We start from the raw sequence: 19,686 nt of genomic DNA, 5'->3' as shown, positions 1-19,686 counted from the left end.
CCCAAGCTTGTTGTACCAATAGAATAACAGTACGAAATGGGTGTGTCGTTCTATGCATCTAAGAAGCAACAGTGTTATCCTTTCTGAAGGGAAGAGTTTTGAAGCTTTTTCTGAAAGCATTTTCCCTTACTAGAAGTAGCAGAAATGTCCCCACCGATTGCATTTTCTTTTCTCTTGCTGTCAATCAAAAACTGTCGGATGCGTCCATGCCATCTCCCTACCTAGTTGCCACGCCCATGATACCCACCAATTGTTGTAGAAGCGTTAAAATTCTCTCATCATGCTTACATCATCGCCTTCCACAAGAATTGGCAGATACTGCAGCCATTGCTTGGCTCACTTGTTGGCCCCAATATTCCCAGAACCTAAGCCAACTTGCTTGGTTGCCGCCCACCCTTTGATCATGGACATTGCTTACCAACATGCTCCTGTCCCGTGGCATCACCGCTGTGCATACGCTGTCAGTGCTGAATGGTATGTTCGCACTTGTTCTTTTTTTTTAAAAAAAAACTTCACTTAAGCTTCTCAGGAACTTTGCAAAATTTCCAGGGTTTAGGGGCGTCCTATTTCTTCGGAACTTCCAGATTTTAGCAAATGTACACTCACTTATTTACAGTAGGCATGGGCCAAGTAGTACCAGCCGGATATTGAACAGACATAAGTAACTTTCTAAAGAGAAGCCCTTCATATCTTTTCCATTTTGAAATAGATGTACATAAACGTCAATATCACGAGCAAGCTAAGCACTGGAATCTTGTTCACGAGCTGGAAAGTTAACTACTGAAATTTATTGCGTTGTGTACAAATGTGTGAATCAATAACCGTGTGTTTTCTATCATGTTGCACTTGGTTGCTTGGACATGTGTAATTAGCATCACAATTGACGCAGGAACAGATCGAATTAGTGTGGATCGTCATCAGCTAGCACCTCTATCTAACTTCACACTGAATGCGTTCCGAGTTCCGCCCTCTTGCCGTCAGTGCTCCCACAGCAGCAACGGCTCGTCCCAGGACAAATCATAGCAACAAGCAGGCGTCGTTGGCGGCAACGTGAACTCGAAGCCGAACTCGAGCAGGACGTCGGGCAGCTCGAGGAGCGCGAGATCTAGGACGTGACCGTCCGCCAGCACCGCGTGCTCAGACGTCGGCGCGGCCGGCTCTTCGTCTCCGGCATTGCCATCGTCGTGGCCGGACGAGACGGATGCCGCAGGCTCTTCGTCCTCGTCACTGCCGGCGGCGGCGCGGCTAGAGTCGCTAGACGCGGCGGCCGGCGGTGCGGCGCCCTCCATCGCGGCCGCGAGCGCCGCGGCGGCGCGGACGTCCTCGGGCGCGGCCGACGCCGCGCGGGGCAGCTCGTGGGATATCTCCGGGAAGTTGAGGTGCGCGGCGCGGCCCTTGATGGCGAGCGCGGCGACGTCGTGCGCGCGCGCAGCCATCTCGGGGGTGTCGAAGGTGCCGAGCCAGATGCGCGACTTCTTGCGGGGCTCCCGGATCTCGGACACCCACTTGCCCCACGCCCGCATCCGCACGCCGCGGTACGCCGGGTGCTTCAGCTCCCGGCGCGGGCGCTTCCGGCCGCTCGCCGCGCTGGCGGCGACGCCGGAGTCGTCAACAGACGCCGACGACGCGGCGGGGGAGCCGGGGCCCGAGCCGCCGCCGGAGCTGCCGCTGCTGCAGGTGGTGGAGGCGTCGGACGCCGGGGACAGCGCTCGCTCTTCTTCCATGACCGGTGAACACCGTGCGCGGCTCGCGGTCTCACGTAAGCTCATGTGATGAGTGATGACTTTGTTACGAGCTCCGAGTGGGAGTGAGCGAGCTATATACTTGCAGGGAGGGATTAACAAATTCGCCTCGTCAAGGTGGGGAGTACCGTGGGTATAGTTGTTTTGCTTTCCCGAAAGAAAATGTGATTGTTATGCAAGTATGATTAGGAAAGGGCTAGGCGGAGTGTTAAGACGCGCTTTGCTGCAAGGTCATGCATTACTGCGGCAGTGAGCTGCAACAACCCTTACTGGAAAGTCCTTAGTCAACCCTGATGAACCTGCACTGTGCCTCGGGTGGCAAGCACTGGACCAATGATAAACGTGACTAGCTTGGAAGATGGCTATTTCCAGCTAGCTGAATTACTACCAAGAACCAGGGAAATCTATCTAAGAATTAACATGCACTATTCTTTCACTGGTATGCGATGTGACCGTCGACAGATAGACGATAATCTCAAGAACTGCCACCCCAGTCTCCGAAGTTGCTTATAAAGGTAGGATTGCATGCATGCATTTATAAGGATGAATGTATGTGCATTTATGTGAGCATCTACTTATGTATTGTGTTTCTTAAAATAAAAGATTAAGAAACTAATGTATTTAATAGGTGTACGAGCGGGTGATTAGTCCATGAAAATATTTGGGGATAAACATTGATCATAAGTAAGGGCTCAAATGTTGTGTAAACAAATAAATGGTCCTATGAGAATGTCATGAACGAAGAATTGATAAGCACAAAATGAAAGGGGTAAAATAAATATGGTGAAATGACTGTAGCTTGGTCTGACATTGAAATTGCTTGTGTTGAACAAACTAAAATTGAGATGCATCAATGTCAATCAAGATAGAAACAAAGATCAAAGTTGGAGAAATGGAATTCAAATGATAATTTATCGATGATGCAAAATAATGTGTGACACAAAATGGCAAAGATGGTGAAGAATTAGCAATGGCTCGTCTATGAAGGACCATGCAGTAGAGAAGGACATGCAAAAAGCGCTGAAGGACCTATGGCATGGAGAACATGAGAAGAAGCAAGTATTGACCTAATGACAATGGATCGATCAAGCTATGAGTGTCGTATTGGAAAGCATCAACCATTTTTAATACATCATACTTGTTGAGCAATCCTAAGTTACTAGTGTGCAAGGAGAGCGCACAAGAAGAAAAAGACATGATGTGAAGTGAATCCTCGCAAAGTGAAAGATGAACAGGCAAGTTTAAGATATTCAAGCCTAAGAGATTTAATTAAAGTGAAATAGGTATTCCGCAATATCAAGAGATGCATCATGCAATAATTTGATAAGTACCAGTGCTCCGCAAAATCCGAGCAGGTGTTGAGAGACACTAAAACATCACGAATACCGAGTCCTAACAGATTGGGAAAACCATAAGATCGGTTTTACGGAGGATCCGGAAGGTGCTCCGACAAAGGGAGGTTTGGGTTGTGTGAATTTTTCACAGTCTGATAAGTTATCGGAGGCTCCAAACTTTAGGTATTCTGTCAAGTGTAAGGGCTAGTTTGAAAAAACCGGATGGCCAAGTTTTTAAAACAGGGAAATCCGCTCTTGATTGAATCAGAATGAAATAGATAGTATTTTAGGGATGGGTTTGAGAGAATTGTAAAGCCAAGTATGCTAGAGCTCTCCCAACCCGTCTTTATGAGGATTGCGATTTGTCAGAAATCTTGAGAGTTATGCTGATTTGATAATTGCGAGCACGAGAGAGCAATTCTATCCTTGAGCACATGCGGATAAAAGAGCGGAGGCATAGCACCACAAAAAGGACTGAATTGAAGCAGACCAGTTTAGCATTTACACAACAAATTGCATAGTTTATAGGAGTAGTTCACTACGATAGAAATGGTCAAACCTGGGGTCAAAATGTCAACGACAGTCCCTAACTACCAATCAGTAAGATGCTTCTTTGCCATTTCCACCGGAAAGACAATCCAACGTGGATCACCTTTGTCACGAGGCATGCAGCCACTTTACGTGAGCCGTGAGGCTCAAATATTCCGATCGCCAGAGGAGGGGACTGGGTGAAGCCAAAAGGGGGTTGGCTCTGCCGTTTTCGTTTGGAGTAAAACTTCGGAATTTTGATTCACATTCGTCCTATATAAGGCTCCATAACCCTGCTAAAGTTTAGCACCTGTCACATTGGATGTTTGGATGCTAATTAGGAATACTAAACATATACTAATTACAAAACTAATTGCACAGATGGAGTCTAATTCGCGAGACGAATCTATTAAGCCTAATTAGTTCATGATTTCATAATGTGGTGCTACAGTAACCATTTGCTAATGATGGATTAATTAGGCTTAATAGATTCATCTCGCGAATTAGTATAGGGGTTCTGCAATTAGTTTTATAATTAACTCATATTTAATCATCCTAATTAGCATCCGAACATCCGATGTGACGCTACTAAAGTTTAGCACCTAGTATCCAAACAATCTTCTAAACTAAACTAGACATGCCCTAAACACCCTAGTTTGGAACCCTGAAACTTGTTCAGGTTTGAGTCCCAGCCCCATCGGTTGAACTGTAGCAAGCGGGAAGCTTACACCACCACAACTAGCTCGCGCGCATGATCTCTTAAGGCTGCAGGGTGCAGGCAGCATTGGCTACAACTTGCTGCAGCTAGCAAAGCTGAAGTACTACCAGGACTTTCTGTGGACAGCGGACAGCTCGTACCACGAGTCCACGACCTACTAGAGGCACTTAATTAGGCTCGTGCAGCGATTAAAAATGCCACGAAGATTTGGATCTTGATCGCTAGTACAAGCAGGCTTGCAATAATGCAGACTGCATATACCGATGGAATCATGGAAAGCACTGATAAGAGCCTAAGTACATGATGCTCCGGCGTACGTAGAAGCTCGATGCATGTGATTAGCATTTAGCAGTACTCTCTTCGTCCCAAATTACAATTCGTTTTGATTTTTTAGATACGTAACTTTTGCTATATATTTAGACATAATATACATTTAAGTGCACGTCAAAAGTTATGTATCTAGAAAAGTTAGTAATTTATGACGGAGGGAGTAAAGGCAATTCGATTATGAACAACCGACCCTTATTGCTCGATCTCGTTAGCTTTCAGCACGTGTAGAAGCGTCCCATTCTCCAGCGTTGATTACGAATCAGGAGCCAAGAACGAAGAACACTGTAGCTGATGCAGGCCGGGATTCCCTGACCAGATCCCGTATTTTGAGACACCCGTATCACCATTTTCTATAGAAGAAAGGGAAAACCAGGGCGCTCGACATGAATACATGTATCCCAGCTCACCGATCGGCGACCTGCCGCTGGAGGAGGAAAAACCAAAAAAAGAAGGCCCTCGTGGGGCTCGCGCCTCGCGATCGCACATAATTAAACAAAACCCCACCATCACCCTTTGTTTAATCCCATCAAAAGCTAGCTAGCGTATACGTACCATCAGTGCTCAAGCGCCTTTGCCAAAGCTGCCGCGAGCTAAAGCCCTAGCCTCACATGAACACTTGAATAAACCCTAAACAAAAACCCACCTCATGGCCTCATGTGCCTCGCCTCAATAAACTAGTGTCCTCGCCGGGATTAAACTAAGACCAGCACGAGTTTAAGTAACCCGATCGATCGTGCGAGCGTAGGACACAGCATATTCCGAGAAAGCGTCCAAGCCGTAACAGGCTGAACTGAAAGCTCGCCTTGCCAGGAAGCATTTACCTTTGCACTGAGACTGAGCTGTGAGCACGGTGGTTAGCATGTCGCCCATGGCCGGCCGCACCCCATGCTGCCCTGTTGCTGCCGCTGCTCGTGCCGAAAGCTACGCGTCAGGGATCGCCCGGCTTGATGGGCAACGTAACAGCACGACTGCACGAGCGCCAGTGGCCGATCGATCCGATTCGGACGCGACGGTTCTGGCGCTCAGCAACAGTGGAACGACCACGGCACAGAGGCCGGGGGCTCCAACGCAAAGCCACACCTCATCTCTGCACAGTGCTACGTGTACAGACTACAGTCTACGGACACGTCTGCGAGTGCTGCACAGTGTACAGTGTACGTGCTGGGTCTCTCGACTCTCGAGTACGTGTACGTACACAGTGCCACTGTTACCGGCGTGTCCTAGTCCACGTTTCCCATGCACACCGTGGTTGTTGCGTGATTTCGATGGATCGATCGGGCCCGGCCGTCTCCTCTTTCGGGCCATAAATGTAGGTCGCGCCGCGCAACAAAAGCAGCCCGGATAATTACGTGGCGTCCCTTCTTTATTTTAACGTGCACATCACTTTGTTCTCGTCAGCAGACCGTATAATTTTTTTTAGAAAAAAAAAGGTAAATGTGCTCGCTTTACATCCTGTGTGGCTAGCTAGTGCTTTTTTCTACACGGATTATTGGCCGAGCTAAAGCGAAAGAGGATAGATGAGACGGCGATTTTCTTGCATGGGCAAAGATAATCTTTTAAATCACCAGCAGGGGCGCCCATTACATGCATGCAGGCATCATAAACGATCAAGCTCAAAGCATCATTATTAGGTCGAAAAAAGGTGATGATAAACCAAAGCATCAAGCACACTACTATGTACCAAGGATCTCGATCAGGCAGGCGCGGGTCATGAGCCCATTAGATCAGGGAGATGTTCGGCAAGGTGCAAGCTAGAGTGCACACACTTCTCCTGTAGAGCCACAGCCACTCAGCCAGATCACTGCACACGGACGTTTCAGCGGCCAATTAGGTCTGGCGGGGCTGGTCCAAGCCGAAATAATTTGCGTCTACTGGCTAGCTTAATGACGCGCCACTGCGCAATTGATCGCCGGCGAACGGCACGGTACGTCTCACCTACCGTGAATGCCACAGGGGGCCGGGCAAGATGAGATGATTCGTCGATCGCCGGAATCAGACAGGGACGGGCGGCGGGCCCCGGCGACGATCTCGCCGGCCGGCTGGACGGGACGTGTGGCGCAAAACTCCACGGGCGATGGATATTCCTAGTTTCCTACAGCAGCCGCGGGCCGCGGCTCTTCTTGAATCTCAAGGAATTGGCAGCGCATTTTCATCACGATTAAAATGTTGGCGTGCGTGTTTGGCGCCACCGGTACAAAACTCGTCTTTAGTCCTGATTGGTAGGGGATAAATCTCCTGAAAATACATCCGGGATAAAGTAATTGAGATGAAGGGGGGTCTTTAGTCCTGGGTCGCTCAACCGGGACTAAAAGGGTCGCCACGCTAGGCACAGCCCCCACCCCTTTAGTCTCGGTTGGTAATACCAATCGGGACTAAATGGTTTTGCCAAAAAAAATCCATTCAGAATAAAGTAATTAAGATGAAAGGGGGGTCTTTAGTCCCGGGTCGCTCAACCAGGACTAAAGACACCCTTTAGTCCCGGTTGGTAAAACCAGCCGGGACTAAATGGTTTTGCTAAAAAATTTACCAACCGGGACTCGAACCCACAACCTCAAGCCTCACGTGTAGCTTCTTTACCATCCCACCTACACAGCACATTTGACTATATAGAGGATGCAATCCTTTTGTATTAACTCGTGGGGAACCCTTTAGTCTCGGTTTGTGTTACCAACCGGGACTAAAGATTTTCAGCCACCCGTGGGGATCCTTTAGTCCCGGGTGGTAAGACCAAACGGGGCTAAAGGGCCTTTAGTCCCGGTTGGTGTCACCACTCAAGACTAAAGGGTCCCCCACGGGTGGCTGATTTTTTTCACCTGAGACTAAAGGGTCTCCTACGGGTGGCTGATTTTTGACCCGGGACTAAAGGGGGACTAGGGACTAAAGGGGGGCTTTAGTCCCGATTGGTATTCGATCCGAGACTAAAGCCTCTTTAGTCACGGATCCGATTTTATCCGGGATTGAGGAGGGTTGGACGAAAGGTCAGTTTCTACTAGTATGTGCTGAATTGAGAGTTGTTGGTTTGTGCCCTTTCGCCTTGACATCATTCGCATTTCACATGCTCTGCCTACATACGCGCGCGCACGTTTGAGCTTAATTCCGAGCGCTACGTGCTAGTAGTATGGTTTATGAATTGATGTTGATGCTACAGATCGGGTCCTCTTTCTTGAATGAATATGCTTAACAAATTATGTCTCTTGTCCTCTGCTTGTTTATTTTAATATATTTGTAGAATATAATAAGCTTATGATATTATAAAAAAATAAGGCAAAGAAACATATATATGATGGCCATATGTATTTTAAAAAACCAAATGTTTTAAAAAATGATATATAAACTTTCATGTGCTGAGTCAAATCTTGTCGAAAATATCAAGTATTTATGACCGAGGAAAGTACGAGTACAGGTGGTCGTGAAAGGTGTCATGTTCGCTAAAGGGAAGAATAGTAAAGAAAGGTCAAGGAATTTTTATGTATCGCAGCATTAGATTTTGACTAGGAATGTTGCTTAGTCCAAGATTATAGTTACCTCCAAGTAACTAACGTCTCTGGTAGTGGAATCATAGCCAAGCCTAAGAGCTAATGGACAAGCTACTAGTAGCTAGCTAGTATAGATCGTGATTGTCATGCTAGCTGAAATGCGCCAATTCTGACTAGATTTACATTTTGATGTTGACTAGATCTACGAATATTTAGAGCAACCATAAAAAATTAATCGGAAAGATACTTCCACTTACTAATTAACACACGTGAATGCTATACGCATGTTGTTAATGCTATACTTATTCTTACTAGAGGGGATAACTAGTTACAAGGTAACAACTTTTTTTAGGGCTACAAAGTGACAACTTTGATTATGATCGGCCGGGTTGAAACAATCCTAATTTCTAACACACCTATTAGATTTTGATTGATTGAATTCTTGGAGTATTTGATTCAAAGATAGATGTTTCTTCTTCAATTGGTTGAGCGGACGAGGCTACCGTCCTTGGGTTATTTGTGGGAGGATTTCAGGGTCTACAGGTTTAGAGAGGGAGATTTTGTGGGGGTAAGAGCAACTCCAAGAGTATCCTAAAAAATTCTTCCCCAAAACTATGTATTGGGGTTTCTCCTAAAAAAAATTTCCCCCAAAAACATATTAGTCCACAGCAGATCGCTAATAAATAGCCCCCAATATTTCAAACACAGGCCACGTCATCGTATTGGGCCCATCGGAAGGGACGCGCGGGCGTGCGGGAATCAGGATTGGGGGAGGAACGCCAACGCTAAAATATACGCGGTGGCAGGCTGTTTTTTAGCATCGCTAAAAAATTGGGGAAGGTTTAGGTGGATTGTTGGAGTTCATTTTTTCTCTCTTTTTTCCTAAAAAAGGTATTGGGGGTAAGATTAGCAGCCTCTTGGAGTTGCTCTAAGAGCAACTTCAAAAGAATATATATCCTACCCCTAATACCTTGTTTAGGGAGAAAAAAGAACTTCAACAGCTCCTTCAAAACTTCCCAAGCTATTCGTGATGCCAAAATAGAGCCTGTTGCCACGCATATTTGCGCGACGTCCTTCCTTCCCCAATCGCCCCCTTCCCGCGCGCGAGAAAGGCTTCCCACGAGATTTGGCGCGTGCGCGTGGCAGGAAGCTCTGCGGCGGCGGCGGCGGCGGGGCGAGCGGCCCATTTTTGCGGTTTTTTCCGTCGGGGATGGCCTGTACGACCGCGCTCCACGGGAGGGCGGCCATGGTAGCTGACGGCTCGGGCAGCCACGGGAACTCGAGTTCCCGGCGCCAGGAGCCAAGGCTGCGGCCAAGATATGGCGGAGGAGGGAGCTGAAGAGGTGGGAAAGGCGTGTGCGCGGGTGAGATTGGTGGGAGATGGCCGGAGGGTGCTTTCGTCGGGGAGGCAAATGTCGGGATCGAGCGACAATGGCGGCTCGGGGAGCGGCGATTTCCAGGTGTGGGGTGGCCGGAGTTCAAGGGGAACGGCTCGAGGACGTCGTGCAAGGGGTTGTGAAGTTGAGGGCGGTGGCTATTGGGTTGAGGCGGCACACAACCGGAGGATTTTGGCCGGCAGCGAGGAGGAGCTTGCTCTGTTTCGGTTCTTTTTCGGCTAGAGGAAGAAGAAGAAAGAATGAGACGGGAAGAGAGCAGGGAGGTACTGGGCTGGACCCAATTACGATGATGTAGCCTATTTTGAAATATTAGGAACTATTTTATTAGCGATATGCTATCGGTTGATATGTTTTTGGGGAAAAACTTTTTAGAAAAGCTCCAATACATAGTTTTGGGAAGAATTTTTTGGAAAGTTCTTAAAGTTGCTCTAAGCGGTGTGTGATAGAAATTAAGACGACAATGTCGGAGGCGTCGTGGTGATCAATGTGTGACAGTGTTCGGTAAAAATGAATTGATTTTTTCACTCGCCTAACAATTATTATACCCCAATTATAAAGGTGCCAATGACCACAAACTGCCAATACAATAAGGACCTATGCTCTGATACAATCTATTACACTGATATGAATAATGTCGAAGCTGCAGACACCGCAAGAACGAAGATCATTGCATATAACACATTTTCGACATTACAATACGGAGTACGTAGTATCAAAAGAAAGCAGGTACTCGAGTAAATGAAGTGCTTCTGTTGCAGTGACATATTGACACTCACGAATGATTCTTTACATATCGACACTCCCGAAATTATTCTTTCGCCAATCATTTCGATGCCTAACCACTGTTTCACCGCACCCTACAATGACTTGCCATCCGGAGATCACAGACAGCGACCCCAGAAGCGCCCACGGCCGCGGCCATGCGCTCGTTTCTCTCCGCAGTCTGCACAGTGCACGCGAAGCAAAAGCACGTGGTATCAGTCGTCTGTTGCAGCCAGCCAGCCAGCCAACCACCGGCCGGTGACGGCCGGCCAGCGCCTCCGAATGGATGGCTAGTCCGGCTGCACCGGCGCTGCGGCATCCATTATCCAGCACTGATCGTCGTCGGCCCACAGAAGCGGCTCGTGCAGGCTGTCGCCGCCGTCGTACTCTTCCGCCGCCGCGGGAGCCGCCGCCCAGATTGGTGACCAGCAGAGGCCGTTGCTCAGGTCCAGCAGAAGGTCAGGCAAGTCGAACAGCACGTTCTCCTCGCTGTGGCCGGCAAAGGCCTCCACCGAACTGGCAGCCGATGACGGCGACGACGACGTCACGGCGGCAGGGGAGGACACGCATTGCTCCACATCGGTGGCTGCCGCCGCCTTGGCGGCCACGGCCACCTTCTCCAAACTGGCAGCTGATGATGACGACGACGTCTCGGCGGCGGCATGGGAAGAAACGCATTGCTCTACATCCACGGCGGCGGCGGCGGCTGCCTCTGCGGCCGCGGCCTGGATGTCGGCGGGGGAGGCGGACGCCGGGCGGGGGAGCTCGTGCGCGAGGTGCGGGAAGTTGAGGTGAGCGGCGCGGCCCTTGATGGCGAGCGCGGCCACGTCGTGGGCGCGCGCCGCCATCTCCGCGGTGGGGAACGTGCCGAGCCAGATGCGCGACTTCTTGCGCGGCTCGCGGATCTCGGACACCCACTTGCCCCAGACCCGCATGCGCACGCCGCGGAACGTCGGGTGCCTGGTGCCGGCGCTCCCCCTCTTGCGCCGGCCGCCGTCGCCGCGCTCGTCCACGGCGGCGGCCTCCGGCGCCCCGCGGCCGTCAGGAGCAGCCGGCGACGCGGCTCTCTTCCGCTTCATCATGTGCTTCCGGGGCTTGCCGTTCTTGGACGGCAGCTCTTGCGCGCCGTTGATGACGCACGAGCCGGCGCCGGAGTCCGAGGAGGAGGAGGAGGAGGACGACGTGGTGGGCGCATGGATCGCGTCACCTTCCATGGCCCCGAGAGCTCTGCTTACTGGGCCGTGGAAGGGGGTGGTGCGCCGCGGAGGAGGGCGCTTCCGGCTGCTGGGTATAAATAGTTCGAGCTTGTCTTTTTAGCCCCGCTAGACGCCGCCACCACTACAGTCTACCAGCCAGCCACCGGGTGGCGCCAAAGTTAGTGAGTCTGTCACGGCAATCGGCTCAAGAGTTAGTTAGGACTTCCTGATCTTAAAAAAAAAAGAATTGCGATGAAAATCCCATCCCTGAAACTGTTACGATATTTGCAAGTTGGTTTGTCCTGTCCGGCAGCCTGATGGCATGCGTTGCGTTGGTCAGGTCGGAGTATAATTAATTTGCAGCATTATAGACCACTTGGGCAGACGGTGCTGGCGAGTCATACAGATCCTGTGTCCCAAATCGTATGAGAGCCTCTGTCCAGACGATTTTCTCCTGTTTCTTTAGCCCGGCCGAAGTTGTTTGGAATTTGAGGGCCAATCGCCCAAAGGGGGAAGCTACATCTCAACCACTGGCCGTTAAGCGCGTGCTCAAGGTCCGACAGGCTCGTCTAACCTTGCGGGTCGCCCCCTGTTTCGTGCGCCGGTGGTGCAGCTGCGGCGGACAGGGATACGCAAATGGTAAGGGCACAGCGTGAACGTGTGCTGGCATGGAATAGAATAGAAGATTCAGGAGACAGAAGGCACGGAAATAGAACGGCTGAACTTCTTAGAGAAAAGTTTCGACGGCCCTCGGCTTACGCGACCTGTTGGGTTCACTCTCCGTCTCAGTCGCAATGTACGCTTGCTAATGCAGGTATGCAACGTGTTCCGAGGTCAGGCTCACGTGAGAGACCTGCCTGGATCGCATCTCCCGAGCAGGCTTGTGATGGGTTGGCACGCAAAACTTGCAAGAATCGTGGAGGCGAATCGACAGTCCGCCCGCCCGTCGCGATCGGCAGGTGACACGAGAAGGCGCATGGCGAGCAGCAAGATTCTCCCAAACGCAGACGAAAGAGATCGTCCCTGTTCTCGGCAGGCACGTGGCTGATTGCCAAAGGAACGGGCACAATTGGCACGAGATCCAGACGGGTGGAAGCTGAATTTACACGGCCCGGTGAGGCGAAAGCAAGAGCCCGCAGCGACGACAGTCCACAGTGCAATTTAACAGTAGCGCGATGTCACGGTAGCCAACCAAATGATGGCGGCAGCCTGGCAGAAACTAAAACGACCATCACAATTTCTACTATATCAAGCTTACCACTCTGCAGTCCAAGGCCAGCGACAGACCATCACAAGCCATAACCACTAACATCCATGTTCCTTGCATAGTACCCCGTAGCATAATAATAGCACCATAAATCAGACACAAGATGGGTAACACTAACACCGGAATGAAAACTGGAATACTACGGCAGTCGGGCATGGCACATGTGTGCTCAAATAAACTGTCGCTGAACGACCAGGTTCCAGATCCTGGTGGGTACCGATTGATGTTCAAACAAATACTGCCATTATGAGGTCGTTTCCTTTTGTTTTCCGACTCTACTCACTACCCACATGCTTGAAGTACACACTGGTTACAATTTTTTTGCCAAAAAGAATCAATACGTATAAATCTGATGGAAAACTTTTGGAGATTCCAATGAACCGGGATTACTGCTGGGCGCATTGCACCCTCGGTCCAGATTCCTCCTCGTCTTCATCATAGGCTTCCTGACGCTTCTGCTGCTGCCTGCGTCTCATCTCCTCTTCTATGTTGACATCCTGCAGGGTGGTCTCCTCGCACTGATCCAGCTCCATGTCCGACAGCTGGCTCCCTGGCTTTGGTGGAAGGATCTTCTCAAGTGATTGGCACTGGCTAGGGGAGAGCGCACCAGGCTCAGGGAACTCAACGTTGAATTCAACAAACAGACGACCCTTCATGAAAGGACGACCATGCTGAGGCATACCCTCATCATTTATGGCCTTGTGTTGACCTATTGAAATGAAACATAATATCAATATGCGCAGAACAGGTATCAATAGATTTAACAGAATAGTAGAACTGAAAGGCAAATAGAGATCAATTGACTGAATATTGTAGAACTGATAACACACAAAAGGAGCCGATCTCTCGTACCAGGCTTTATAACCTCCCCAGGATTAGATTTTATCAGAAGCTGCCGGCCATCAAGATGAGTCAGAACAAACTGGAGGCCACAGAGAGCCTCAGTGAGGGAGATTGTGTGCTCAACAAATAAGTCATCATACTTCCTCTTAAATTTTGGGTGGTCTTTAAGTTGCAACACAAAAACAATGTCTCCTGTCAACGTGTCAGGCTGAAAAACAAAATTTAAAATGTTAGATAGATATTCAAAACATGTAGACATGTGCATTTACGATGGTATCGGAGACTCACAGCTTCATCAGCTTGACCCTGGAATACAATCTTTTGGCCATGCTGCATTCCTTTCTCCACATGAACCTCCAAGACCTTCTTCTCCTGGGATACCTTGCTTCCTTTACAGCCTGGGCATTTATCCTTCTCACTTATGATCTCACCTGAACATTGAACAACCATAAGACCAAAACCAGCAGAACAATATTTCCGAAGGGAGATACAACATCAGTATACCTGATCCCTTGCATTCAGGGCAAATAGTGTTCATCTGTTGGATCATGCCCATGCCTATCTGTCTTGTGATTGTCCTCATTCCAGCACCACGACAACCATGGCAAGTTCCTGATGCCCCACTCTTGGATCCTTTCCTGAAAGTACAACAAACAAGGAACAATGAAATCCCTACCGCAAATGAACCAGTCAAAGTTGCAGTGTATTGGCAATCATATATTTTCTACCTCATCTAGCAAGTGGTCACATTATAAGTTTAATCTTAAAGTTTTAGAGAGCAAAATAATACTCCATAGAAAAAATCAATCTTCTCCAGAATTTGGCGCCTAAATAAAGAAACTGAATGCATCTAACCATAGGTAATTGCAATTACTATTTGGATTAATTGAGAGAGGAACAACCACAGCAAGAACTCTGTATGAGTTGCAGGATAGCCCAACTGAACACACTTATGCTTAGATGGAATGTAGTACAAACATGAAATAAAAAAGAAGGCAAAGTGAAATACAATATATGAAAACATCAAAACTATTTTCTTTCAGCCCCTTGATTGTTCAATGTGTCAAAATATAAGTGCTGATGATGTTATGTGCTTTTCATGAACTAGGCTACGACTCATAGTCTGGTGGTTGTTTGGATCTCAAAAATATAATTTTTTTGTTTTGAGTCCTAGGAATACTTTGTTTTGAGTCCATTTGTTTTTTATAAAACACATAAAATCTTGGATTCGCGGAAACCAAGTTTTGGTTACCACTGGATTAGTTGGGAGTTTCTGAACAAGATTTTTTTTTTTGGTTGAGCAAAACTAAATTTTAGCAAATCTGGTTTTCATAAAACTAGTGATCCAAACAATCCCTTAGTGTGAAAAAATTGGATTGGGAAGTGGAAAGAAAGAACAAGTCAGGATCATTTTGTAACTTCAAATGATCACCATGGCTAATCCCAAACTGCCAATTGATATTATGTGGTAAGCAAAGAAAAATTAAGATTGTCATGGAAAGTAAATATAGAATATAGAAGTTTATGACCACATGATATAACAGAAAAGCAGTTGGCAGGCTGCAAGTTTGAAAAAATTGTTAAACAGAAACAAAAGAACCATGCTTACGGTCAGATCCGACAGCACTGCTGCTTTCAGCAACCACAACTCAGATAGAGGCAAGTTTAACACAACAAAATAGAATACATTGAAAAGTGCAAAAGTGGGTTTCTTCCTGTAATATCAAGGCAAAGCAGACCTCACATGCAATAAGCTACCTAGTACCAAGCACACTACCAGGAAATACTCAATGACCTGTGGTAATGTTTATGTTAAACTTTGGATTAAGTTCATAGCAACACTTGCACATACATGCATACATACATGCGTGAAAGCCGGCAATGTATGTGGTCTTTTAGATATGAACTGAAAAGATTGGTATATAAATAAGAAAAGCAAATAAATTCCATGATGAAACCAACAAAATTAACCCCAGTGAACTCTACAAAAGTAATTATCATACTCATTCTTGTAACTTTGTTAAAGCATTTGCTACACATTTGAACAGTTAGAATCACAGCTTCCTTGTAAGTACCATTACAGCATTCGCCACCCATTAGAACACAAAAACAACAGTTTTCAGCGCAATTTAACTAACTATGAGACCAACAAAAAACTTACCCCTTGCACTTAGAGCACAAAACACTCCGTGACAAAGATAGCTTTTTGGTTGTCCCATTATACAAATCTTCTAAAGAAACCTTCATGGTATGCACCACATCTTCACCACGCTTTTGTCTGCGTCCTCTTGAGCTACCTCCTGTTAAGAATAAGAACAAAACTATATATAAGTATTCCAGTCTTTTTAATTTAAAAAAGAAGCAGAAACAACATCATAAGATATTTTGATTACCCCCAAAGGTGCCAGAACCCGGAAAAAGTTGCTCAAATATGTCGAACGGGCTATGGAAATCGCTGCTGCTGCCTCCTCCCATTCCCTCTTTAAGTGCATCTTCTCCATACTGGTCATAGATCTCCCTCTTTTCCGGGTCACTAAGTACCTCATAAGCTTGAGACAATTCTTTAAACTGTCCAGTTCATCAAGAAAAACTTCGGGATGAGAACAAAACCTAGAGTTCTAAAAAGTAAGCTAAACATGCAGAACATTTGTCCAAAAACAAACCTTCTCAGGGTCACCACCCTTGTCAGGATGGTTTTTTATGGCAGCTTTCCGGTATGCTTTCTTCAACTCATCCTGGCTAGCGGACTTGGACACACCAAGAACCTCGTAATACTTGGTGTTGTTGCTGGTCTTCCTTGGCATGCGCCCAAACATGGCTGATATCGGGTGTTTGCTATGAACAGAAACTCGAATCAAATCACAGAACTTGCAACAGATACATCGCCTGAACAAAAACAAGGAACAGGAAAGGAGATATTTCTTCACCCTACTAATTAGTCCGGGAAAACAAAGCAATCACAACATCTTCCAAACTAAAGCACGGGCGGACTTAACGAGGGGAATCGATTCAGTTGCTGAAGACCAGAAAATTTGGAATACATACTGCTATTACTACTCCACCGCGCAAAACATGAATCTGCAACACACTAGATGGATCGACGCATCCATACCAGAACGACGGATTTGGGAACTCGCAGCAAACAAAGGACTATTCCACAGAACAAACCGAAGGGAGCATCCAGGTGAGCTAGGGAGTCCTCACCAGCAAAGGAAGAAGCAAGTCCAAGCGCGGATGGATCTCCGCCGCACGCCGGCCCGGGGGAGCGGGGCGAGGACGACGACGCGGGGAGGAGGAGAGGCGGCGCTACAGCGGAAGGGCGCCTGGTCGCCTGGATCTGAAAGGAGGCGTGTTCGGCGCGGGGAGCCTATAAGAGTTGGGTTGGGGAAGGAAGGAAGAGTCGTACGTGGGCTGGATTGGTGGGTGATCGGTCCGTGGGCTTGGTTGGATAGAACCGACTACAGAAGAAGCCCGGCCCGTGGTGGCAACGCTTCTACAAGCCTCCCCTCCTCTTGGGCGCTCGTTTGAGTTACAAACTGGGCTGGCAATACCCACCCCAGTTGGACTCGTCACTCACTTAAATTTTAAAGTGGTTTTTTTTATCTTGCCCCTACTTTAAAATTCAATTGTGTTTTTACCCTCATTTTTCTAACTTTGTGATTTTTCCCTTGACTATTCACAAGTCATTATGATTTTACCCTAGTCTTTACGTATTTACCCCTGTTTTGACCGTTGACTAGGGGGAAAATCGTATTGACTCGTGAATAGTCGAGGGCAAAATCACAAATTTGAAAAAACAAGAGAAGAATCACGATTACACTTCAAAATAGCGGCAAGAATACAAATGCTATTGGTGTTCATCTTTATGTTTGTATTACAAGCACAGCTGAGGCTTAGGTGTTCATCTTTATGTTTGTATTACAAGCACAGCTGAGGCTTAGTAGTCTTTACTGCACATGCCTCTACTCTGTAGTACAACTGATATATCTTGTCACTGTGTTCCAAGTTTCATTTGGTTCTAAACCATACGTCTGATTTCTTTTCTGCCAAATTTGTACACAATGAAAGAATATGTCTATTGAGTACGGATGCTGTTTGCTGGTTCTTTCTGTACACATTTATTTAAAATTTAAAAATAAAGTTGAATGTGGTCAGCTTCCGTATAGATTTAAAATAAATAGAGGAGCATAGTATAAGTTCTTAACTTCGTCATTGGACAGTTGATAACTCAAATTTTGAGGTCTTTTTCCTTTGCCTTCATCTATAGATTATAGTCAGCTGCTAAAATCAAAACTCATACTCGGTTCTTAGATGGATGATGAACAGTCAGTAAGAGCGTAACTCCACCTATATCATAGTCATACCCTTCTTGTGAACAAATCCATGGCGTTTGTAAATCAAATTTTGTAAGAGATCGGTCGTTGAAGCAGCAAACGCCAAAATGACCACTGTTTTTAAATACTTTTAGAAGGGTTTGTATCATCTGAATATGTTTGGTCCATTCCTTCTCTCTACCAACGATACGTGGTTCCGAACTGTACTTCACACATTGCAGTGATGAGCCACCAGCCCACAGCAAGAGACGGAAGAAACAAGATTGCTCTGCTCAGCAAGAAACCGTTTGGGTAGCCCATCCGTCCTCGGTCCTGAATTTGCTTTGCTAAGGTCCCCTATCGCTCTGAGCTGAGGTTCCCGTCGCCGTGCTCGTGCACGAGCAACACGAAATGACGAAAGCGTGGGTAGCCCCAGCGTCACGTCACGTGGGTGTGGAGCACGGCGTGCCATTCCGACGACAAGCAGCGATGGGACTGGGCGTGGGCTTGTGGGCGATCAGAGTCCCCCTCCATTTTGGTGGGACGCTCAAAAAAATAAATAAATACTAATTTTTATTTGAAGCATGAACAGAAAGAAAATGGTGTGATTTGCAGTCTCAATCGGGAAGATGGGCTCCTGCGCTTCATGGACCCATCTAGCACCGAAGAGACGAAAACCTAATCATTAGCGCGCCCATACTAGTCAATGGCGTGTAGCGTGATTCTTGCCATCGCTACAGTACGAAGATTAGGGATTGATCCTGTCGGATCGGATGTGTAAACTCAGGCGTCAAGTAATGGGTAAAGTACTGGGCTTAAGCAACAGAGATCTGAGGAGAGAAGCAAAGAACGTGTAGTGTAATGTAACCGTTGAAGCAGATGATTCAAGCCTCATTCGTTGAAGCAGATGAAACCATCAAGAGAAGGATGCTGTTTCGATGCTATTCGAGTAGGAAGATCAACAATGGCATCATCGCTGCTGAAAAACGATGTTATCCAACGCGCTTGCATTCGTCCGTCATTTGATTGGCATCAGCAAAATAATAATAATAATAATAATAATGCAGCTAAAATGGAACTGGATAAAGATCTGGAAATTTTGCACGACCGTATGACGGCGTTACAACTAAGCGAGCTATCACCATTGCAACGTTTAATCATTTAATCTCCTAGCAGTAGCAGCACTACTAAATACATTTTTCAGGCCAACTAACGAATAAATTTTAGACAACTCCTATTTGACACCAGAAAAACTACTAGTACATTTCTTGATCCTCAAAAATTTTAGTTCCCTATTTGATACCAAATTCAACTTTCGTTCCTTATATTGATACTCTGTTGGATTTTCCGTCCGTAAATCGTTAAGCAGCTGTCACGCCGCAGGTGGGGTGGCGCCACTAAAATGCTAGCAGGTGCTTGATTTGCACGTAAGTGTCAGCAGCCACACGGAACACAGGTGAAAACTGTATGTATTCTCGCCACAGATTGTGGCGCTCTTTTCCTGCGCCTAAGTTTCGGCAGCACCGCATCTACGGCTTGGCAATTTATCGCCGGGAAGACCAGTAGTTTCTCAGTGTTAAATAGGGAATTGTCTCGATAAACAAACTTTGTTGGCACGATAACAACAGCTTCCGCATACTCAACAAAACCTCGCACCACTCACTAGTTTTTCACAAAGCACGGCCGGCAAGTGACGATGGAAGATTCGTTTTCCACGAGCCCCCGACAAGTGACAATGCAAGTACTACTGATCGGACGCTACAGCATCTTCGAACAGGAA

The 19,686-nt window shown here is 47.2% G+C and overlaps 3 protein-coding genes across 3 annotated transcripts; all 3 read right to left on the bottom strand.

The window, feature by feature from the left end:
• Positions 1-662: 662 nt before the first annotated feature.
• Positions 663-2,031, bottom strand: LOC117867023 (uncharacterized). The gene has a single exon (XM_034751337.2). The coding sequence runs from the start codon at positions 1,767-1,769 to the stop codon at positions 978-980; it is 792 nt and encodes a 263-aa protein (XP_034607228.1). The 5' UTR covers positions 1,770-2,031; the 3' UTR covers positions 663-977.
• An 8,123-nt stretch (positions 2,032-10,154) lies between these two features.
• LOC117844549 (ethylene-responsive transcription factor ERF024) lies at positions 10,155-11,646 on the bottom strand. The gene has a single exon (XM_034725255.2). It carries the CDS (start codon positions 11,499-11,501, stop codon positions 10,578-10,580), a length of 924 nt encoding a protein of 307 aa, XP_034581146.1. The 5' UTR covers positions 11,502-11,646; the 3' UTR covers positions 10,155-10,577.
• Positions 11,647-12,929: 1,283 nt separating this feature from the next.
• On the bottom strand, positions 12,930-16,956 carry LOC117865278 (chaperone protein dnaJ A6). The gene is made up of 8 exons (XM_034749438.2): positions 16,798-16,956; positions 16,257-16,428; positions 15,987-16,161; positions 15,755-15,893; positions 14,098-14,231; positions 13,882-14,024; positions 13,603-13,801; positions 12,930-13,459 (listed from the first exon to the last, which is right to left on the bottom strand). Exons 2-8 carry the CDS (start codon positions 16,407-16,409, stop codon positions 13,137-13,139), a joined length of 1,266 nt encoding a protein of 421 aa, XP_034605329.1. The 5' UTR covers positions 16,410-16,428; positions 16,798-16,956; the 3' UTR covers positions 12,930-13,136.
• Between the last annotated feature and the right edge of the window lie 2,730 nt (positions 16,957-19,686).

Source organism: Setaria viridis, chromosome 1 (genome assembly GCF_005286985.2).
Source record: "Setaria viridis chromosome 1, Setaria_viridis_v4.0, whole genome shotgun sequence".
Classification (NCBI taxonomy): Eukaryota; Viridiplantae; Streptophyta; class Magnoliopsida; order Poales; family Poaceae; genus Setaria; species Setaria viridis.
The sequence above is the reverse complement of the archived record's forward strand: the minus strand, read 5'-3'. Positions and strand labels throughout refer to the sequence as shown.